Source organism: Callithrix jacchus, chromosome 7, assembly GCF_049354715.1.
Source record: "Callithrix jacchus isolate 240 chromosome 7, calJac240_pri, whole genome shotgun sequence".
Lineage (NCBI taxonomy): Eukaryota > Metazoa > Chordata > Mammalia > Primates > Cebidae > Callithrix > Callithrix jacchus.
The window spans coordinates 5,943,032-5,967,679 of NC_133508.1; the positions used below are offsets into that span (position 1 = coordinate 5,943,032).

The 24,648-nt window shown below is 40.8% G+C and overlaps 1 protein-coding gene across 3 annotated transcripts in view; it reads right to left on the reverse strand.

Moving 5' to 3' along the window:
- Positions 1-24,648, reverse strand: part of TAF3 (TATA-box binding protein associated factor 3) — a 203,666-nt gene that overhangs the window by 25,664 nt on the left and 153,354 nt on the right. For all 3 annotated transcript variants that reach the window (XM_035306692.3, XM_035306691.3, XM_078329326.1), the window contains exon 4: positions 16,282-16,364. In XM_035306692.3, the coding sequence (XP_035162583.1) occupies positions 16,282-16,364 (83 nt within the window). The remainder of the gene's footprint in view (positions 1-16,281; positions 16,365-24,648) is intronic.

Consider the following 24,648-nt stretch of genomic DNA (forward strand, 5'->3'; position numbering starts at 1 on the left):
CTGATGAGACAGATAAAGACATCTGAATATGGACTAGGTATTAGGTAATAACAAGGAAAATGTCTGTATATTTATGTATGATGACAGCATTGGTTTTTTTTTTTTTTGAGATGGAGTTTCGCTCTTGTTACCCAGGCTGGAGTGCAATGGCGTGGTCTCGGCTCACCACAACCTCCGCTCCTGGGTTCACGCAATTCTCCTGCCTCAGCCTCCTGAGTAGCTGGGATTACAGGCACGCGCCACCATGCCCAGCTAATTTTTGTATTTTTAGTAGAGACGGGGTTTCACCATGTTGACCAGGATGGTCTCGATTTCTTGACCTTGTGATCCACCCGCCTCGGCTTCCCAAAGTGCTGGGATTACAGGCTTGAGCCACTGCGCCCGGCCCAGCATTGTTTTTATATGAGGAAATAACCATATTTTTAGAGCTGCATACTGAAGAATACAGAGGTGAAATAATATTAGGTTTTAAATTTGCTTGGAAATGCTTTAGGAATAAAAAGAAAAGGATCCAGTATGGCAACAGTTTGATAACAGTTAAATCTATCCAAGTGGCCAGTATGTGAAAGTGTATTCTTTTATTATTTGTTTATTTACTTTTGAGATGGAGTCTTGCTCTGTCACCCAGGCTGCCGGACTGGAGTGCAGTGGTGCAATCTTGGCTCACTGCAACCTCCACCGCCTGGGTTCACGAGATTCTCCTGCCTCAGCCTCCCAAGTAGCTAGGATTACAGGCGCACACCACCACACCTGGCTAATTTTTTGTATTTTCAGTGGAGACAGGGTTTCACTGTGTTGGCCAGAGTGGTCTCGAACTCCTGACCACTCTGGCCTCGCCCTCCCAAAATGCTAGGATTACAGGCCTGAGCCACTGTGCCCAGCCTATTTTATTCTTTTACGTTTGAAGATATTAATTCAACCTTTTTTAAAACGTTGGTAATAGGTATTTAGTCCAGAATGATTTAGGATCATTAATCATAAAACTAGGGCACTATGTCAACAGAATGTGGAAGTTTCTTAGGGGAAAATGTGCATTCATTATTTCACTAGATACATCTTTGCTTTTATTTTTCTTCTTAATATTTCTCCACTTCTAAATTTTATTCACCCTAAAGGGCTCTACTCCAATTCTGCTTTCCCCAAACCTCTTTAGCCCTTCCTAGTTGAGAGTAATCACCTTCAACTTCTTTGTAATTTTGAATGTATCTCTGTAGCCCTTAATACTTCCTACCATCTACAGTGATATTTACTTATGCTCCTGAGAGAATTCACATCTGATTCAAATTCACTATTTTCAAGTCTATTACCTTTGACATGGTGACATTATGTATATAATCAAAATCAGTATGTGTTAAATGCAGATCAACTTTTCAAAAATGTAAACCCTGAGAGTGTTGTCTGGGGTACCTTGAGGGTTCGTTTAAAAACCAAAGTCTCTGGAGTCAGAACTTCTAAAAGATTTTGTGATTTCAGAAAGGCTTTTGCTGCTCTGCAGCAAACAAGGGGGTGCTTTTACTAAGAAAAAGCAAAGCCAAATGAAAGTGAACATTCAGCATGGGAGGAACTTCACTCTCAGTAGGCCCTGAGCCGACGGTCTACAGAGGAGGACGGGCCATGACTTCATAAAAGATGCTTTCACATGAAAATGGTAAAAGTTGTAAGTTGGCCATAAAAGATACTCCTTTATTTTTTATTTTTAGGATCAAATAACATCCCAAGTTATTTCAAAACATTAAAGGTAATAAAATGATATGCAGTGAACTTGAAAAATGAACAAGATTGTGATTAAGATTTGTATCTCATTGGAGGGTCATAAAATTCAGTTATTACTGAAGTCATGCTTGGAAAATCCAACATTACCACTTCAAAATATATTAAAATTTGAAGAAGCTGCTAGGTCTTACCAAAAGCACCATGCTTTATATACATTCTTATTGTCCTTTGTAAATAGGATGGAAAACATAGAGTGTCTATATGTATTTATTTATAGCATGTGATATAGACACACATATATGCATACAGTCATCTGTGTGGGCTAAGAGGTGACTACATATGTTTCTGCATGCATGTGTGTGTATAAATCTAGACTACGCGCCTGACCTTCGTGCTGTCATTCCCCTCTGAGACTGCTGTTTAATATTACATCTCTGTTAATAAACAAGTGATCTTCCAAAATGAGAATAAAGAGGACTTTAACAATTTGTTTGGGAAAAAAAAATGGTGCAATGATAACTGTAAAATGTAAGAGGAAATAAAATAATGTATTTTTCCACACTGCAAATACATCAGTTACAAAAAGCATTAATACATCATTTAATGAATAATCATTTGAGTTACTTTAGAAGTTAAATTTTTATGAACAAGAAGATTCATTTAAAAGAAAGGTGTCCAAGGGAGTTTGAAGCAAAACCACACACACACATACACATGCACACAGCTGTGTATGTATATATGTATGTATATATATGTGGTTGTATATATACATATGTATGTATGTATGTATGTATGTATGTATATATGTAAGAAAACTTCCAAAATCTTCTCTGAGGCAAGAAGGGACTGATGAAATTATTACACTGATTTGAGATTCATACTAAAGTTCATTCTAAGATCGAGAAAAAAAGAAAAGGTCACTGCAGCTCCTACCTTGAAGGTCTTAGTGCAGGGTTGAAGGGATCTGAGAAGGCTGCTTTAGGTGCTAGCCCTCTGTCTCTTTGAGGTTTTGCCTCTAACATCCAGGACAGTGGAGAAGGGCTAGAGAAGTTTCCAGCCTCAGACAGAGGTACGTGGCAAGCAGGCAGGGCATGTCTGCTGTGCAGAGAGCTGTGGGATAAGGGCGCAGAGCAGGACACTGGCAACGCGCCTCCTGCGCTTTTCCTTCTCGCTCCACTCCCACCCATGTCAACAACACGGGCCCTGCAGAGACCTTTGAACTGATGGGGAATATTTGAATTGTTTACTTATGTATTCACTCTTCCTACCCAGGCTGGAGTACAATGGCATGGTCTGGGCTCACCACAACCTCCACCTCCCGGGTTCAAGTGATTCTCCTGCCTCAGCCACCGGAGTAGCTGGGATTACAGGCATGTGCCACCATGCTCGGCTAATTTTGTATTTTGTATTTTTTTTTTTTTTTTTTTTTTTTAGTAGAGGTGGGGTTTCTCCATGTTGGTCAGGCTGGTCTTTAACCCTGACCACAGGTGATCCACCAGCCTCGGCCTCCCAAAGTGCTGGGATTACAGGTGTGAGCCAACATGCCCAGCCTGAATTGTTTTAATTTAGATGTAAAGGGAGCACAAATAAGCAGAACAGCCAAATGCCAATCTAAAATGCATTTCCTGTTTAAGAGCCACTTTTCTTCTTTTCATGTATTTTCTTGAGAACTGTAACAGCACTTCACAGCACGTGTACTGATTTACGGATGTACGCATGCTGAAACACAGTTCATGCTAGCAAGGCCAAGAAGAAGGATGTGGAGGTCATTCAAAATTTACCCTGACCACGTACTTTGAAAGCAGCCTCCACATAAGGCAGATACAAATTTCCTTGTATTAAATTATAAGCCAAATAAACAAGATGACAAGAACAATCAAAAGGTAGCCAGACATTCTGCCTTGCTCACTTGGCTTTGAACGGTTTGATGAGAAAAGACATGGCCGTTTACTACTCACAATTGTAATGTACTCATTCTGTTCATTCCATTCAGAACAAATGATCCTAATGGCATGAACGACTCTCAATGTTCCTCAGTGTTTTAGCGGAACTCACATATCCATATACAGATCAATCAATATTTCTCAACTGGGTTATAACATACATTAGAGATATATTCAAAACCAGATTAACACTGAACATTAGCCAGAAGTGCTCCCCTGGTCTAAACTAGAGACTAAAACAATCCCTTACAAATACATACGGTTATCTGTATATAACTGGGTCTGTCAGAAAAAATACAATTCTAAAGGGAATTTTAAAGATCTTCTAATTATAACAAACTTTAGAAAAATATTATACTCAAGACGCACACAGTTGTAAAAATAGAACCAGGTAAGTATATGATATCACAGAGTTCAAGTACATATATTAGGAACATTATGCTTTAATCTTTGGACGATGGCCCAGTACCAGTCACCAGCTCATTTTTACCTATCAAACTTTCTCTGCATCTGGAGTCAAAGGATTTTATACCCAACGCTGAGATACTGGTAAAGAAATGCTGAAGCTTGTGGTTCAGCACGGGAAATACTGGTAGGTCAGAATCTCCAGAGACTAGGATGTTGCTTTCAAATATACCCCTACAGTAAGGTAACACAAATTTTGTAATTTCGATAAAAAAGGCTTTAGGATCTACGATGCATACAGCACTGTGTGGGAAAACTCTGAAGTTTTCCTTGAAAAAGCTTGCCAATGTTACCAATGACTTCCATAACTTCAAACTCCAAACCAAACGATATTACATTTCACTATGCAGCATCACAATACTTAAAAACGTATTTTGGGCCGGGCGCGGTGGCTCACACTTGCGATCCCAGCACTTCGGGAGGCCAAGGCAGGTGGATCACGAGGTCAGGACATTGAGACCATCCTAGCCAGCATCATGAAACAACCCCACACCCCCATCTCTACTAAAATACTAAAAGTTAGCTGGGTGTGGTGGCATGCTCCTGTAGTCCCAACTATCCTGTAGTCCTCAGCTACCGGGAAGCTGAGGCAGGGGAATTGCTTGAACCTGGGAGGCGGAGGTTGCAGTGAGCTGAGATCACCATTGCAGTCTAGCCTGGCGACAGAGTAAGACTCCATCTCAAACAAACAAACAAAAACACATTTCATAGGAAATTTAAAACAGCAACACAATTTATGGAAGGAACAATTCACAAATAAATAATGCAAACAGATGTTTCTTAGCACCATGAAATACACACACACACACACACACACACACACACACCCAACGGACTCTAGCATCCAGCACGCCAGAAGGTCTAGGCTCAGGACGTCTGCTGGGCTTGCCCGTTTCTGTGCAGCACACATTTGCCCTGCCCCTGCCTTCAGCCCTCTCTCCTTTCCCTTTTCTGTCCCTAGGGCCTGAGTGGGCTTTATCCTACTTCTCTAGTTCCAAGTGGAACACATGAGCCCGTCAATCAGAGCCACCGTGTCTCCAGGGGTACAGTGATTGTTTGAGGCTGGTCATATGATCTCAGCTGGGCCACTGAGAACTTGCTCTGGGACTCTTGGGCCCATTTCCTCTGGGTTGAAATCTTGGAAGATCATGTGCTTGAATTTACAATAGACCATCTCTGCCACCACTTTGGGCAAAGCTAAGTCTGATAAAATATATTTTATAAAACACCAGGAAAGAATCTATATGATGACTAAAAAGCAGGCAACAAACAGGTCACTTATTTTTTGACAGACAAAATTTTTACTGTATTTATATAAAAATACACTTTTAAGTGCAAAGTACAAACAATGTATCATTTTATACAGGGATTTATAATACTCATTACCAAAAAAGAGTAGTACTATAAAAAAAATTCCTACTTGATAATCTTGATTTTTTTTTTTTTTTTTTTTTTGAGAGACAGAGTCTCAACTGCTGTCTAGGCTGGAGTGCAGTGGTGATCACAGCTCACTGTAGCCTCAAACTCCTGGGCTCAAGTGACGTTTCTGCCTCAGCCTTCCAAATGGCTGGGACTACAAGTGCACACCATCATGCCTGGCTTTTTTGTTTGTTTTGTTTTTTGAGACAGGGTCTCGCTCTATCAACCAGGTCTGAAGTGCAGTGCTGTGATCTTGGCTCACTAAAATCTCCACCTCTTCGGTTCAAGTGATTCTACTGCCTCAACCTCCCGAGTAGCTGGGATTACAGGTATGAACCACCACACCAGGCTAATTTTTCTATTTTTAGTAGAGAAGGGGTTTCACCATGTTGGCCAGGCTGGTCTCAACTGGTCTGCTTGCCTTGGCCTCCTAAAGTGCTGGGATTACAGGCGCAAGCCACTGCACCTGGCCCTAGGTAACTTACTATTTTGTGGAGATACGGTCTTGCTATGTTGCCCAAACTAGTCTCAAACTCCTGGGCTCAAGCGATCCTCCCACAGTGCAGGGATTATCGGCATGAGCCACCACACCCAGCCCTGAGAACCCTGAGTTAACAGCAGCAGCAACAGCAAATCTATTGGCCTTAAAAACTGTTTTTAAACATCAGTTACTTATAAACACGAATAAATTCATATTTCCCAGGTCCCTTCACAGGTGAATTTCATGTAATTACATGTACTCCAAAGCATAGACACTGTTCACAGGGGAAGCAATTATCTGTAGTATTATGTTTACATGAGTAAAGCACTTAATGAAGAAAAACTCACCAGAGACAGAGCCAGCACCAAAGATCCACAGATTTCAGAAGAGACCCGGGAATTGCCTGAATCAATATGTTAACTATTCTTCAACCAACAGCTTCCCCCAAAGAGAAAGATTTCTATAAAATGAACCCACAGGTCCATGAGGGAGAGGAATAGATCTAGCCTTTCACGTAAAATCACCAGTAGTTGCCTGGAGTGCTGTTTTAGAATTTTAGAACCATCACATTTCACTAATTCTTCTTATTTCATTCTCATGTACTGTTGGTGGAAATTTTAATTGGTACAGCCTTTCAGAAGATAATCTGGCATAATAATCTCTTAAACATTTTAAATGTTTACATTCTTTGACCTAGTAACATTTGAAAAAACAAAAATCTATACATGAAGATGTTGTTTCTCTGTGTCGTGCAATGCCATGATCAGGACTCAACTGTAGCCCTGACTTCCTGGGCTCAAGTGATCCTCCCGCCTCAGCCTCCTGAGTACTTGGGACTAAAGGCGAATGCCACCATGCCAGGCTAATTTTTCTATTTTTTGTAGAGACAGGGTCTCGCCATGTTGTCCAGGCTGGTCCTGAACTCCTGGGCTCAAGTGATCGGTCTGCCTTGGCCTTCCAAAGTGCTAGGATTATAGGCATGAGTCACCACATCCAGCCTCTAAGTTGTTTTTATAAAAATTGCTGAAATACCCATGGGACAGTCAGCAGTTGATTAACTAAGGGAAGGGCGAGATTAGGGGGAAACTTTTGCTTTCTAGGTTACATATTTTGAAGCAGTTAATCTGTTCTGTGAAGGCCTATTACGCGCTGACCAGAGGTTTAAGTGTCTGTTTCTCAGATCTTCTTATGTAATCTTCATTTACTAAAATCCTAGCTACCTATCCTTTTTTCCCATTTCTTAGCTGAAGGTATCTTTGCTTGTGGTGAGTTACGGATCCCCGTGAATAAGGATACGGACTTCTCCCTCTCATCGGCTGCTACCGACCTGACCATTTGTGTCTAGACAAGGAGAGAGCCAAGCTCGGTGACGCTGAGCGGAAGTTACAAGATGCCGAGAGTTCACTGAGTATCAGAGGAGACTTCTAGGACAAGGCCTTTCTCTTCCCTTGGTTTTGTTCAGTTTGGGAAGCTTCTGGAGCTAAGAAGACATTTATCTTTGCTTTCAGAACATCCAGTCTGATACTATGATATAATGAAAATCTCCCAATTCTATTAAAACAGATGGTTTTTGCCTTCATTCAAGTTACCCTAACCCTCAAAATGGCTTGAAAATGGAGACACTGGTCTCATCATCAACATAAATGAAACACAAGGAGAACCACACTGGGGAAACAATGCTGGGTTCAATTTTGGAAATGCTATTTTTGAGGTGCTGCTGGTTCACCCAGGCAGAACTTTCTATTAACTGGGCAGATGAGTCTGAATCTTGGTACCAGAAATCTGAGCTGGTAATAAAAAAATGGCAATCATCATTGCACATCAAAACTAAAGAGAAAATGAGAACATTTACAAGTAAGAAGCAGAGTTAACGTACCAAGGGCAGTAAGAAAAGAAGGGAAAGGAAAAGAAGTCCATAAAAGAAAAACAAAAGGAATTAATGGTAAGAGAGAGTGAGAGGCGGGGTGTAGGGGCTCATGCCTGTAATCCCAGCACTTTGGGAGGCCAAGGCGGGTGGATCACCTGAGGCCAGGAGTTCGAGACCAGTCTGGCCAACAAGGCAAAACCCTGTCTCTACTAAAAATACAAAAATTAGTCAGGCGTAGTGGCGGATGCCTGTAGCCCCAGCTTCAAGGGAGGCCAAGGCAGGAGAATCGCTTAAACCTGGGAGGTGGAGGCCTCAGTGAGCCACGATTGCACCATTGCACTCCAGCCTGGGCAACAGAGCAAGACTCGGTCTCAAACAACAACAACAAAACACAAAAAGAGAGAATGAAAGACTGAGTCTGGCCTAGTATCGTGACAATGAAAGGAACAGAAAGTTCCTGAAAGGGCTTAGGGGACGGTGTCCAAAGAGCAAAGGCGGTTTGTACAATAAGAGCTGCTGCATGTACTCTGGATCTGCATCTAATGGTCTTAATGGGAAGCTGTAGAAAAGTTTCTGGGGCAGAAACCAGAAAGCAGAGGGTTTAGGAGTGGACAACTGGAAGAAAGTACAACTAAAGAATACATTTTGAGAAGCAGAATGAAAAGCATACATGACACAGCCGCCTTCTCATATGGCGGAAGGCTGATGAAGGTGAGGGGGGTTAGGGTAGGAGAAGGAATGGCTGGACAAAAATGAGAAAAAAGAGGAAGACAGAGGAGAGGAGCAACAGAGGGAATGCACTTCCAGTGGGGGCAGGAAAGGTAGGAATGGAGGCAGCAGCTGAGGAGGGCTGACTTTAGACACATGCTCTTTCCTAGAGGCTAGATGACAAGCCATGGGGATACGATGGGTTTGGAACCCAAAAGGCAAGTCCAGTCAGCCAGGGTAATGTGGCAAGGCAGTTCCATGTGCTGAGACTTGTGGCCAGCACATTAAAAAAGGCTGCACATATTCTAAATGACAGCAGTCCTGCAGTGACATGGATATTCACCCTGTAAGCTACACAGGCAGGTGTGGGAGAAGAGAAGGAAGGCTGCGCCATGCAGTGCATTCTTTATGTAAGCATCTGAATATAGTACCGGCCCATAACACAACAGGAAGTAACAATGCACAGGATTGAAATGCTCCATGTTGTCGGTAATAAGAGTGCCGAAGTGTTTCCATCTGGTGGAACGTATTCTTTTTTTTAAATGCCAGAAGTGTGAGTAGTTTCATCTTTAGGAGAAATTATATAATCAGATACTATCCAAAAGGTTTCTATGATATAGCTAAATTATCTCTGCCCGTCACAGGTTTAGGAACATTTAAACTCTGGAAGTTCGCATCAGCTTCTTCTAGATAATGAATCTTAAGTACCTTCCTATATTCACTCAATTAGTGATTGTGGACCTTGATAACACTGCAGAGAGAAAGTTTCCAACTATCATTCAAATCATATCTAAAAAGGTGGTCATAAATATTTTAAAACCTAAGTGAACTAATAAGACCTGGACCCATTAAGGATAAGATCTTTTACAACAAATTAAATAAAACAATTTATTGAAGTCTGGACTCAAGATAAGCTAGATTTACTAGCTGACCTTTTATTCATTTAAAGAACAAAATTAGCTCTAATTGCATTAGAATGGAATCCAGTAAATTTTCCTGAGTCTTCTAATGTGGCATCTGTGTAAGAACTGCTGTAATTGTTTACAAGTCAGATGGAAATGCTTTGATTACAATCTCTCCACTTGTTTTACTGTGTAGTAAAAGTATTTCTGAAAACCTAAGGCCAGTTTTTCTGACAGTTTACTATTTTTTCCTAGTAAACCTATTGTGTGTTTGGTGTTAATGAATAAACAGTATTGTGCTGGGGTAAAAGATAAATTTAGAGACTCTGTCATTATTCTAGGCAGTAAAAATAAGAGAGCAATACAAGGAAGTCAGAAAGCCCTTTCTGGAAAAATCCGAAAAGGGATGAAAGACCTGAAGGAGACCACTTCAACTGCTTCCTCTTGGATGCAGCGTGGAATGATAACTGAGACCTATGGGTTAGGGACTGCTGAATCTGTAGGTGCAGTGAGGTAGCAAGAATGACGTATAAAACCCACAACCTTTGCTGCAGTGGCTCAGCGGCTAGGAAACTGCACCGGTAATGTCGGTGTCTGGCCCTAGCATTAAAAATAGGCCATTTGAAAATTTTAAATACAGTCATTTGAAAATGTTAAATGTTCCTTGTGAACTTTACACAATCATACTTAAAATTCTTTATTTGTCATTGTTATTTTGCTATTTATTTACTTATTTGAGACGGTCTCACTCTGTCCCCCAGGCTGGAGTGCAGCGGCACGACAGCTCACTGAACTCCCGGGCTCAAGCAAATCCTCCCACCTCAGCCTCCCACGTAGTTGGGAGGACAGCTGCACGCCACCACGTCCAGCTCATGATGTTTAGCTTTTAATGTAGGCAAAATACCTATAAATGTTTCAGTTTCAGTAGCAAGTTAACCAGGGAAAAATAAAACTACCAACATTCTTTAATCTTTTTTTGTGTGTGTATTTTTTTTCAATCAAAAGCAGTCAGTTTTATTAGGAGGGAAACATTAAAAACAGAAAAGCAAAAGGCCTTCCAAGCCTGGCAGGATGAGGTTCTGGAATGTTCCCAAACTTTACATCTAAAGTATCCTTTTGTGCACCAACTCGGTTCTTTGTCTTCCTTCCCCAGCACATTTTTATAAAAATGCAAAACTGGCTGCCTTTTTCTAACTAAAATAAAACATATCCATTGCCTTTGTCTGCCTCTCGCCCCGTATTCTGCTGTGAGCCCTCCTTTCCTTCTGGAACCTACCACTTCCCCTTCAGGGCAGCCTCCCTACCACGGGGGCTGGTGAAGCTAAGTCCTTCATGGGGACTGATACTGGTGGCCAGGGAAGTGGGGCTTCACCAGGGACTGTGAGCACCAAGAACCACATCAGCCTAAGTGGCCGGGACCACCTCTGCCCCCGCAGACACCATATGGGGCGAGCGGGCAGAGCCCTAGGATACTCAGTGAGCCTGCAGGCGGCCCCACTGAAGTCACATGCACCCCTACTGTTTTTCTGTCTAAGCTGGTTTGATTTCAGTTTCTGTTACTTGCCACCAAGAGTCTGGATTAACACAGTACTGAAAAGGAAATACGAGTGTTTCCACTAGAGATGAAGAGGTGCTTAAGAGCGGTCAGCACTGAGCTGTTCTTTCAGGCTTCCCTCTTGGAAGTGTGGGAAAGTCAACAAAAAATGCCTTTGGGTCACCTATAAAAACTGCTGTGGAAGACACTGTCCTTGTCATCTGCTCCCATATGGAAGTTAATTTTTAAATTTATGGCCTTGAAAACCTGTCTCTCCTGAGAAACTGAGACATCTTCCTTTAAAAAAAAAATGTATTTCAGCTGAGCACGATAGCTCACGCCTGTAATCCCAGCATTTTCGGAGGCTGAAAGCAAGCAGCTCACCCGAGGCTAGGAGTTTGAGACCAGTCTGGGCAACATGGTGAAAGCCCATCTCTACTAAAAATACAAAAAATTAGCTGGGTGTGGCGGCACATGCCTATAATTCCAGCTACTCAGGAGACTGAGGCAGGAGAATCACTTGAACCCGGGATGCGGAGGTTGCAGTGAGCTGAGATTGTACCAGTGCACTTCAGCCTGGGCAACAGAGTGAGGGAGGCTCTGTCTCAAAAAATAAAACATAAAAAACAATTAATAAAAATAAATAAAATTAATTAATTTAAAAAAATGTATTTCACTTTTTGTCCTTACTGCTAGGAAGGCATGATTGTGTATTTGACATACAATCATTTGCTCGTTTTTCTTCCCTTGATCTCAGGGAAGAAGATCTATTTCTATTTCCGACTGTACTATACATACTCTTTACTTTCCACTAAATTTGTTTAGACTGGAAAACAATTATATATGAATGAAAACCTCAGGAATACAAAGGAGAATTCAGGAAGTAGGATAAGACCCATTTGATATTATTTAAGGGATTTTTAACTAAAATACCACTACACGTTTCACTCTGCTGAATGTCATTTGGCTAAATCTGGATATATTTTAAAATATAAACGCTTGTTTTCCTTCAAAATATTTTAAATGATGATTTTTGTGACTGGCCATTATTCTCTGCTTCTATTGTCAGAAAGCATTAATTGGAAAAGTTTAGATCACTCAAAGACAAGTGCCTATTAATATTGTTTTTAAAGATTAACAAACAAACCTTTAGCTCTCATTTTCATTGCACATAGAAAAAACTTAGACATTACAACTATGAAAAACATCACATTTCCAGCACCTCCATTAGGATGAGGACGGAGGAATGATGAAGTTACTGGACTGTAAGAAATCAGTCCACTTGCCACTGGAAAGCAAAATGTCAGCAGAAAGAAAACTCTAATGCCAGAGATAAAGTGGTTCCTGGAAAATATCTTGACACAATTTGCACATTTTGAAAAAGGAGTTATATTTGTTAAATAGAATACCTACTGTGAACTCTCCAAGGGAATTTAGAATTACCATTGGTAACAACATTGTTCTCCAAAAGGCATCTCAAATGTTCCTGTATCACCTGATCAAATACATTACGAGATATTAATTAGAGAAAACACGACCAAACTTGATGGGATGTCTGGAGGGGCCCAACCAGTCACCCCTTCTCTGGAGCTTGCTGATAAAGGCAGGATTGCTCTGAGAGCAGCAGGAGGAGACGTTGCTCACAACGGACCTGGGCAGGGGGACCCCTTGCCTGCGGGCAAGGACGGGTGAGTAGATGGAAGAGGGCAGAGGTTTCCTCTTTAGTCCTTGGGGGAAAACAGCAGCAAAAGAGACATTTGAGGAATTTGAGGGGAAGAATGCTTATTCCTCTACCCTGCATTCACCCCAAAATATTTATGCAAATTTATATTTGTTCTTAATACTTTATCAGTGTTTCACCTCTTTTCACAAAGGTGAAACTGAATTTGAGCCTTACAGAAGAGGTGCAGGCCCTATCCTGCCCAGTGTTTCTTGACGATTGCATGCAAACAGTCCCTGTCCCTAAAATTCATCGCATCACCTTGCTCCCGTTGTCTTGACAGATGTGAGTAAAGGATGAATGCTGTGAGTTAGCCAACTCTACCTACACTTGCTCGAAATGATCAAACGCAATACAGAGTAAGACGGGGAGGACAAGTAACCTGGTGCCCCCTCTGCTGCCTGCCCTGCCCTGCCCTCCATGGTGGCCATCGCACTTACCTTGCCCCCTGCCCAAAGTCCAGGTGGGATCTCAGGATCCCGTCAACAGAGTTCCAGGGGCAAGCTGAAACATACTTGCTACCCCAGCATCAAGGCAAGGCTTCTGCTAGGCTGGACCAAATCTTTCAGCAATTCATCTAAATATGTTGTTTCTAGGTGTTGAGACTGTAATTTCAGGGTTAAGGTTTTGGTTTTCTCTTCAACATAGACTATGGGGAACCCTGGACACCCACTAGTGAAGACCTGTTAAAGGAATGTGAGTCCTTGGAAAGTCACCTTGAACTTGAACACTATCAGGAGGTGGTCCTGGACTCACCATAGACTCCTTCAGAACAGTTTCCAGAAATGTGAAATCAAGAGAAAAACAAGCTATTCCTCTCTTGCTTCAAGGAACAATAATGAGAACAGAGGAAACAGTCCAAGTTCAAAGTCCTTTTCTGGATCAAGGGCAGAAGACATAACTGCTTCATTTAAGACTCAGACTAAATATCGTCTTAAATATCTTCCAACGGGTATAATTTGAACCCTGTAAAGCTTTTTCATTTCTCCTAATTTCAGAAGATGATTCTGCCTGTTCTTCAGCAATAAATACCCCTCCGGACTGTTCAAACTCCCCCTTTTGAATCCCAGTCTGCTCATAATTTCACTTCAAAAGAGTATTATTCCCCCGTCCCAGGTGTGTGCAAACCGAGTAACCACAGCACATTGACAGGAATCTGTCACCTCCTTCTCCATTATCACTGCGGACTAAGCCGTGTATCATCCCACAAACACGGAAGATCACTGAAATTTGAAACGTTATATAATTTTCATGTGTCATAATACATTCTTCTTTTAATTTCTTTCAGCCACTAAGAAATAGAAAACACATTCTTAGCTTGCAGGTCACAAAAAACAGGCAGCGGCCTGGATTTGGCCCACAGGCCATCGTTTGCTGACCTCTGATTTAGAACCTTCCTCCCACCAGCCCCGCCCCATAAAAAGCACTTTACTGAATAAGTCTTTACATAACATTCTATTACTATGTGACTTGGTCCTCCTTCTTTCTCACTCTGTTTTAATTTAAAATTAATCTATTTCACTTCATTCATCTCTTTGTTCAGCATAAGGATTTTCCTGCATCTCCCTTTGGTCAAATGGGGGTCATTACCTACATATCTGAAAGTTTACATGACACACAATATGCTTTCAAGGGCAATTTGTCTAGAATACCTGGGTATTATAATTCCCCTGATACTTGACATTTTGTTCCAGACAAATGGGATTTATTTCTCACATCTTTCACTGTCTCAGGTGTGTGAGTGATTTATTGAGCGGGGAAAGTAGTAAGTCCACAGAATGACTAAAAGATGCTTAAGGGTAGGTGAGTTGAATATAACTAACAATGCCTTTTATTTTTATTTTTAGCGATAGGGTCTTGCTTGTTGCCCAGGCTGGAGTGCAGTGGAATGATCAGAGCTCACTGTAGCCTTGAACTCCTGGGCTCAAGTGATCTTCCTGCCTCAGCCTCGCAAGTAACTGGGACTACCGGCACGGCCCACCACAGCTGGTTTTTCAGTGCCTTTTAACAAACCTGAGAGAGCAGGCCAAACTTCTGTGTGGGAGTCAAGGTTAAGTAAAGGTGAGCTGCTGAGAAATGGGAATAACTACAAACCGCAGGAGAAACATGCTTGTTGAACGATGGACAACAACATCTTCCTCTTAGAGAAATGAGACCAAATGCAGAATGTGCATGGAGATGGAAGAGCTGTGCTGCTCGCGTCTTCTCTGATCTACACTGTTTAAGGGATGAGGACGTCATTCACACTTCTGTCGGTGAGATAGGGGTACTAGGTATCCCAGGTATCTGGTTGAAAAAGCACTGAATCCACAGTATTTTTGTTAAATTTTCTAGGTCTCTACTGGCACAACCAAAAAGAGTACTGTGGAAATTATCTAGGAAATCTAGGTGAGAAAAACAGGAGCCATCTGGATTCCCTCCTTTAAATTCTCAGAGGCGTATATAGTCTCCTGGAAAAGAAGTTGCCTCTCTGCTCAGGTTCCTCAGAATCATGCTGGACTTTTTCTTGGCGCTACACATGGAATTGATAGAAGCAGCAGTATCGATCCATGTAACATTTAAGATGAAATGACCAGTGAACACGAAGCAAATTTCCGGTCCTCTATGTACTTATGATTACATTCATGCCCCCACTCTCACTTTGTGGCTAAAAACTGAATGTAAACGGAATGCCTTGGAAGCCTATTTTCAACACAGTATTTGCGATGCAAACTGCATTTTCAGGCTTAATGGGAAAAAACAAGGCTGTAGTATTTTTATCTTGTGTATTATATTTAAATGATGCATAATATGCTTTTGGAACAAGGAGAATGATTTTCAATGCGAGTTACAAACAAAAAAACAACCGGTTTCATTACCTTAACAGGGTCAGGTAAGAGCACTGTAGGCCTTAACGCTTCCCCCAAAAAATAAAAGAAAAATATCCGAGAGATTAAACATAAAGACCGGTGGGTCGATATGATGATTCTATGAAACTTAAGACAAACAGAAAACATGGGGTTTACATTTCCAGTGCTCTCTTAAAAAAAAGAGTGAACTAAGACATCAGTTGCGACTATTACACAGTGTCTCTCCAAGCCTTTGGCGCATCTTTGTTTTACAGGCACAGAATAAAACCATGTGCCATCTGAGCAAAAAGAGAATCTTTGTTCTTCGTCATGGTGATAGATACTATGTACCTGAGAAAGTGTAACATTGCATCCACCTGGGTGTAATGTGGCAACGAGTCCATTCAGCACAGTTTCTTATTTTTCAGAAAAACTGGGACCTTAAACACTATCCAGAAATAATGTCAGGCACTAGTCTTTGAGAAAGAGAAAAAGAACAAGAAAAAACAACCCTCTATGTTAAATAAGGTGAAAAGCATTTACTCTGTGGAAGAAACCAATAAAAACTTGAAAATGAAGAGTTGTAAAAACAAAGCTTGACCCTCCATGTTCCTACCTTGTGAAGTTCTAAGTCCATTAGGAAAGGGTAGAGAAGGTTAAGTTTCATTTGTTTCACTCTGATTTAAAACGTATATACTTACATCTTGTCTTGGCCAGCACCGACTCGGAGAGTTAATCTGGGGATAACCGGACTCGGGGCCAGAGCAACTGGTTCCACTTTTATCTGTGGAAGTTAGCACATGACAGATCAATATGGTTTTTCCAACAAAAGTACCTCCTGCTACTCCTCCTACTCTCCCGCTCCCACAAACTCAGTAAAAAGTTGAAGCCTTAAATATGGCTAAAATCCTAGACATGAAGACAATCCAGGCCATTCTGTGTTTTTGTTTTTCAACAACTGAAGGCTACCTGGCATCGTGAGAAAGTCTACAAACTTTAATCACATTATGTAAATATGGTAGTTATTTCTATACGTTTGGTTTAATTTTTGGATTTAATTATATTTTTAGAATTTTTAAACAAAAATTGTTATCTAGATCATTTTTGGTGGAGCATTTAAAAAATTACCGGACTTAATAAACAGAAAAAAACTGCAATGATGTCTTCTCTGTATGATAAAAGCATCCGTTTATGGAAATTGACAAGCATTAAACTCATCTTAAGTCTGCATTGTCAAATGAGAAAGCTGAATGACTAGGTGTAACTGTAGCATTAAACTGTTGGATTTTTGGCTAGAGGTAATACAATCTGAAGTGCTGTAAAAGAAAACAAAATCAGGACAGGTGCAGTGGCTTACTCCTGTAAACCCACGCTTTGGGAGGCCAAGGCAGGCGGATCACAAGGTCAGGAGTTTGAAACCAGTCTGGCCAACATGGTGAAACCCCATCTCTACTAAAAATACAAAAGTCAGCCCAATACAGTGGCACGAGCCTGTGATCCCAGCTACTCGGGAGCCTGAGGCAGGAGAATCGCTTGAACTCGGGAGGTAGAGGTTGCAGTGAACCAAGACTGCACCACTGCACACCAGCCTGGGTGACAGAGCAAAACTCTGTATCACACACACACACACACACACACTTTCTTTTGGAAATGATTTGTGGTGAAGGCAACGGCTGCTGAATAAGGTGAAGACCTCACAAATATCTGACCTATTAGTCAGAAGAGAACACAGAAACTAAGTCTGATGTCAAAGGGTCTCTTCAGAATTTGTAATTTGCAGATCACATAATCCACATTTTGAACGAACAAACTAAACAAGAGCTCTGCATTTCCAAATGACTGTCTGTCTCAGGGTTTTTCAGTGGGGAGTGGGGCAGGATTGGTATTTTTGGTGGGATGGTTCTTTGCTGTAAGGAACTGTCCCAAGCACATGCCAGTAGTTCACTGTTAGTCAGTAATGGTTGCAAACCATTAATTTATGTATTTCCAGCTCAAGAATTAAATCATAATAGAACCATGTAGTGGTTCTAAAGGGGAATGAATATAAGAGATAATGAGCAGCGCATCGTAAAGTTAATACAGTCCCCGTGTATGAAATCTGTTCTTTTATCGTATGTGTTTACAGGTCTCCTCCGAGAGTTGTCTGTTAACCCCTCCAGCCCATGAAGATCTACTGCTTCAACCATGCTCTTGCACAGGGCCTGGCGAGCAGGAGATGCCCAGTAGGCAACTGTCGGATTATCAGCTTCCCTTGCCTCTTACTTATTCCACCATACATCTAGGAACAACCTAAAACCATCCCCCAGAGCACTGAGTTTTACCAAAGGAAAGTTTTATGAATCCAACTTCATCTATGCCTCCAATACTAGCTGTTTACCAGCTAACCCAGCTAAGGGCAGAGACCATGTGCGTTTTGTTTACTGCTGTCTTCTAGTGCCTGTCTCAGCATCCGACACTAGAAGTCTTAGGATACGTGTAAAGCATGACTATGAAGCAATGATTTCCATCTTTACCACTGTCAAGACCCTTCCCACAACCTCCTTTCCCTTTCCACGCATCCAGCTCCACAGGAAATACTAAGGCCACCAGTATTGAAGGAGAGGTTCCTTCAATTCCCCACAAACTTCTCTGTGCCCACAATTACACTAGCATCTGTCTCCTGCTGTCTTCTAAAGAAGCTTGCTCCATCTCTGCTTATTTATTTACAGTATCTTCAGTCTCTCTGTTCCACTAATTATTTTCATCTCACTTTTACATGTGCTCCACTCTTCCTTCAGCATTTTCTTACCTTCCCTTCAACCTCTAGCTAACAGCTTCTCACGCGTTTCGATGTTAACTTTGTTGTCTGTTTTCTCACTTCTTCATTCCTTAACCCTTGCCAACTGCCTCATGTCCCGCCATGCTTTTCCATTATAGCTTCTCGTGCTCCTTCCTTCTCCTATAAAAGCTGTCTGCTTCACCTGACCTTACTTGGCCCTCTCCCCTTGTCATGCCCGTTTCCTTAGTGATCTCATCTCTGCCCATGGTTTCAACTGTAACTCTAAAATATGTCTTCAAGATCTCTGTCTGGATTAGCACTGATTGACACTAAGGCCAAAATACGAAGTTGCCTATTAAACATTTTCAACAAACATCCTGTATTTAATCTCATCACACTCAAATCTTATCAACTTCCCGCAAAACTACTCCTGCCCCCTTGCCAGTCTCACTCTTAGCTGATGTCTCCTTCATTTACCTGGTCTTGTAGACAGTATGGTCCAGGGTCAAGGGTCATGGCATGAGGGGAATGGGTGGTGGGTGGAGCAAGGCCCAGGCATAACTAGAGTTTGTGCTCAAGTCATATATATATATATTTTTTTTTTGAGACAGAGTCCTGCTCTGTCACCCAGGCTGGAATTCAGTGGCATGATCTCGGCTCACCAAAACCTCCGTCTCCCAGGTTTAAGCGAGTCTCCTGCCTCAGCCTCTTGAGTAGCTGGGATTACAGTTTCACGCCACGATGCCCGGCTGATTTTCTGTATTTGTATTAGAGACGGGGACTTACCAGGCTGGCCGGGATGTTCTCGAACCCTAACCTCATGATCCCGCCTTGGCCTCCCATAAGTGCTGGGATAACAGGTGTGAGCCACCATGCCTGGCCTTATCCAATATTTTTTATAACAAAGGGTTTTATAACTAACACATCTGAAAACAAGTGGTCCAGTCTTTAAGAACTCTTTAAGACTTCCTCATCTTTCTGTGTTATCTGTGGAATAAACAAATATAACAAAATAAGCCAACATTTACAAGCTACCTATAACTTGCCAGGCACTGTTCTTGTGCACATTGAGGCTTTTACAAAACAAACATGTAGGGTAGAGAGTGTGGGCTTCCTTTTACAGGTGAAGCGATCATATATGGAGCAACCGTTTTTCCTTCCTTTTCCATTTTCCTTTTCTGTTCTAAAGTCACACAAATAGCACAATTGAGACTGGCTGCAGACTTTTTGATTCAGAGAATGAAAAATTATATGAAGTTCTTATATTCTTCAACTCTAAAAATTTTAGGGTTACATATTCATCAGTGATGAGGCATTAGAAGTAGTATTTCTTATTTTTTCAACTAACAACACTAGCACGTAAGCATTCAAGTAGCCATTTAAGCTCTGATTAAAAATAAAGCTGTTTGACCTACCTTTAAAACAATTCTGCTCTACTATTCAATGGTGTGTTTGGCCCATTTCTATTACCGTAACACCCAATAATGATAACTTACACTTGTATAGCACTTGGTGAAATGTGCCTTATTTAAATTATCCAACTCTTTAACTCTTAACTGAGGAGATAACAAAAAATACGAAAAAAAAAATTATGCAACCCTATTTTCACAAGTCTGTAGGGTAGGTGTGGATGGTGTTATTATTCCCATGTGAGAGCTCAGAAGGAGTAAGTGTTTTGCCCAGAGTTACAAGGTTAGTAAGCAAATGGCCTAAACCCAGGTCTCCTGACACCGCTCATGCCCTGTTCACCATACTGCTCCTTGACTCTGGCACACACTGTAAGTTCTTTTTCTGGTGATGCTGAAGGCTTACATGCAGCTATTCCCTTTATTTGACAAGATCTCAAGATAAATGATACACATTTGTGAGATGGTTAGGGTTAGCTGTAAAACTTGTTTTTCTATATGGAAGGTTAACTAGTTTATATGGAAACTGAGATTAACCTTGGCCTCACCTTCACTCAACTAAACTAGCTGGGTTTTTGATGCTGTCTTAAATGGCTTGACCGGACAGAGGAATCAAGGCATGATCTATTTATTACCTACTATTAAAAAAACTAAATAATACAATATGTAAAAATTAAGTAAACAAAAGTGGCCATACATAAGTTAGATTTAAAATGGTATGAATGTGCCCTGAAGGCAGCAGGTATTCAGACAACTGGTTGAATGAATGAATGATTCACAATCTGATATCTCAGCTCAACGTTTCCTCTGTAATTATGGTGGTTGTATCATCTAAACACAGATGCCTCTGACAGGAAAAGAGGGAGCTACTGATTATCCCACGTAACTGGGATTGTCCCAGGCAAACCAGGATATGAGGTAACCCTATCTGAAAACTACTGAAATACTTTTATTTCATTCCTAAAAACAAGTTAAATTAGATTGAACTTGAGAAAGTTCAAGTGATTACAGAAAAAGATTAATGAGGATGCTAATAATACAGATGCAGAAAGTACAATTTCTAAATTAAAATTTCTTCCTGGATTTTTGCTTCCTTTAACTTTATCTATGTGCTAACCAAAATAAAAACAGAATATTTCCTACAATCACAAAATAATTTCTCACATGTATTTCCCAGAAAACAACGAACAAAAGGATGACTTCAATCACTTAGATCACATGACCAATGCCATATTTTAATGGCATGAAGCCAAAATCTGGGGCCAAGATGAGCTTTTAAGGGTTAAAATAAAAGAACAGCACTTTGGCGTAATGCTGAGAATTGGGGCACGCAGAAGAGCATTTACAGTGGATTACTAAGCTTCCCAATTCACCAAAGAGGTAAAGTCCAGCCATATAAGACTCCTTTGTAGCTAACTAAAAATACATTGTCAGTGGATTTGTCCAGTTTTATGTATAAGCAATACTTCTTTCACCTGAACTCATACTAGCAGTCATATAAGCCCCTTATTGCCATGTGCTGCATTTTTTTTTGTTAATCTTCAAGGATTTAGCTTCTTTGCCACATACCTCAGGGCACCAACTGATAAAGCTCTAACTCTCCATTTTTCCAGGACACCAGCAGTGCGGCCTTGCAAAAAATGAAAATCGCTCAAGAGATTTAAAGGGGAAATTTATTTTTAAAATCCTGACTTGAAGCAAAGAGGTGGATTTTTAAAAAGCTTATCTATAAAGAATCAGTTCAAATTTAAATTATATCTTGGAACTCTTTCATGCATTCCAGCTTTAAAGTTTATCTTTTGACAGGGACTTTCTGCAAAGGTAATGGGCAGCTTTGTCAATATAATCTGTCCAAGGTTTTTTATTTTTTAAATGTTAAACTCCTTTCATTAAAAAAACCCGCCATATATGAATACCAGCTAGGGTAGCAGCAAATTTAGCAGGCACTAATTCAGGTTCCCATCTATGCTGATATATTAGAAAAAACCTCATAAACAGTACTGATGAAGCTGGATGGAATCACCTAACATCCGGATGCTGAACTATGGCTGGCGCCATCTTGTATCTCTCAGCAATTAAGGTCTTTACATTATTTCCATTTAGAAACACAGTCTAAGTAAACTCTGATAACGATTAAAAATGCTACGCAGAGTCAGCAGATGTGCAGTTGTGGTTAAGTATAACAAGTCTATCCCATGTGGACAAATGAGACAGAAGGTGGGCTTTCCCTCCATGCTCAGAGTATAGAGTCATGAAGGCTGGGAGCTGGCCTTGGGTAAAACTTCTACACATTTAAGTATACTCATTTAAACATAAGGTTTCTTATTTCCTCTTGGAACATACAGTTGAGAAACAGGAAGGAAATATTTCCCCTCCTTTACTGGGTTGCTTTATTTACCAAAAAAACCCTTCATTTCATTAGTTAATTATAATAGCTGATGAGAAGGGACTTGGAATGAGACTATATTGCTTAAACCGAAGGGAAAAAGGATGAAAACCCTTCATTAAAGGCTCAAACCAATTAGACAATTTATCATTCTCCAAAGAAGAAACCGTTTACATTGAATAAAAGATTATTTGGGAGCAAATCCTACCGGACTTGGGGATAGATTAAAGAAACATTAAAAATTTTAATTATTCTGATTGCTAAAGTCATCAAAGTGTAAAGGAGATCCCTTTCCTGCTCTTTAAAACACGGTGAACAGGTGCTCTCTAAGGTATCTCTAAGATATTCCTGCTCTTTAAAATATGGTAAACAGGTGCTCTCTAAGGTATCTCTAAGATATTCCTGCTCTTTAAAATATGGTAAACAGGTGCTCTCTAAGGTATCTCTAAGATAACTTTACATACATTTTATGAAATCATGATGCAAACCATTCCTATCCCTCTCATTCGCATATGTCACTTAGGTCACCAAAGCAGGCCTGGGCGCCCTCCCCTCACCGGCTGCAGCCAGGTGCTCGATCTTTCTGTGCAGTTTTCTCGACTGTGAAACAGGAACCACAATAGCAAACCCTCAGAGCTGTTGGGAGAGCTAAATCCCTGAATTCTGGCCAGGCCTGGAACCTGTAGGAACTCAAGAAGTGGTAGATGCTGATCTCATTTACTAGCCAGTTAGTTCATTCAGCAGCCAAGGTTAGCTCAAATCAAACAATTCCTCAAGCAATAGGATAAAAAATGCTGAGAATCCTTCCTAGGATTTACGGGCTTTCTATCGTCAACAACTCCCAATTACTCATGGGTTGATCATCAAACTATTGGATATCTGTGAGAAAATTCAGAACTGTTAGAGTCATCTACTCATCTTAATTAAATGACACAAACTAGTCTTCACTTAGTGTTTTCTAAGAGATGGCAGAAGAGATGGCCTTTGAAACCAAAATAGTCTTACAGATGCATGAAACTACTGTTTTTAAGCAGAGATAAGTTAAAGTGTCAAATGCTGCCATGTCTTCCCAGTTTTGCATGGGAGGAAGGAGGCAGAGGGTCTTCCAGGTTGAGAGGCTGGTGAATAAGGAGTAAGTGGCAGAGCTGGACTTTCCGCCCCGGTCAGCGTTGCCGCCAAAGCCAGGCCCCCCTGGCCAGCACTGGACTTACTTATCTACAGGTGGTGGGTGACGGCAGCATTTTTGGGGTGAAACTCTAATGTGCCTTTCTAGATCATATTCAAATGTAAAACAGCTCCCCCAATTTGACAGATGGATTTTGCCTAATCATCTATTTAAGAATATAGTATAACTGTCCAGTCCTGCTAACACAAATTTTAAAATGCTTTTATTTTTTCACAATAGGCCTCCCTCCAAAAATCACTTAAAAGAGCAAGAGGAAATTTTAATTAAAGTAATCCTGTATGTTCATCTAAACTCCAAAGATCCACGGAACATATACACTGACACACACAGAAACACACATTTTAATAAAACATTTAAGAAATGTTTACTTAATCCCAAATGTGACAGTATGAGTAACAGTTTTAAATTGTTAAGAATTTTACTGTTAGGTTTATCAGTGCTGCAACTATGATGGTTGGGACTGTGACTGAACAACATAATTGCTTTGAACATGTCTTTTCCTCTTTTTTAAAGACAGGGCTGCACCCTGTTGCCGAAGCTGAAGCGCAGTGGCGCTATTCTCCCACCTCAGCCTCCCAAGTAGCTGGGACTCCAGATGTGCACTACATGCCTAGTTAATTAAAAAAAAAAAAAGTTTTCTCCTTCTTTTTTTTTTTTGAGAGACAGTCTCACTATGTTCCCTACACTGATCTCAAATTCCTGGCCTCAACCAATCGTCCCGCCTTGGCCTCCTAAAGTATTGGGATTACAGGCATGAGCCACTGCACCCGGCCATTAACACGTGTTTTATAAAAAGTTAAGGTGGCTCTATTTTAAATAAGAGACTGTCTACACTCCCAACCCTGACTAGGTGTCTGATTGCCCACAAAGGGGAACTAAAAGCTTGCATAACTCAACACTCTCTGGATTACCACCACTAACAGAAAAACAATTTGAACTTCTTATGGTGAGCTACTAACCACATTGTTTCACTTACCTCATTTTTAACATAATATAGAAAAAAGTGGTAGTTAGGACCATATATCATAGCATCTGACAGCCTGGATTCAAATTCCGGCTCCTGTACCCTTACTAGCTGTGTGATCTTGGACAAATCTCTTAATCTCTCTAAGCCTTAGTTTCTCATCTGAAAGTGATAATAATGACAGTATCTACCTTCGAGGGTTGTGGTAAGGAATTAAAGTGCTTAGCATGGTGTTTAGCACACGGTAATTACTCAATGTTAACTATGACTGTTTTGCTGTTGTTAGTGTTCTTATCATTATCTCTAAAGATGAAATATTAAGGATTAAAGAAGCTAAAAACTTGTCCTGGATCTTATTCCAGGTCTGC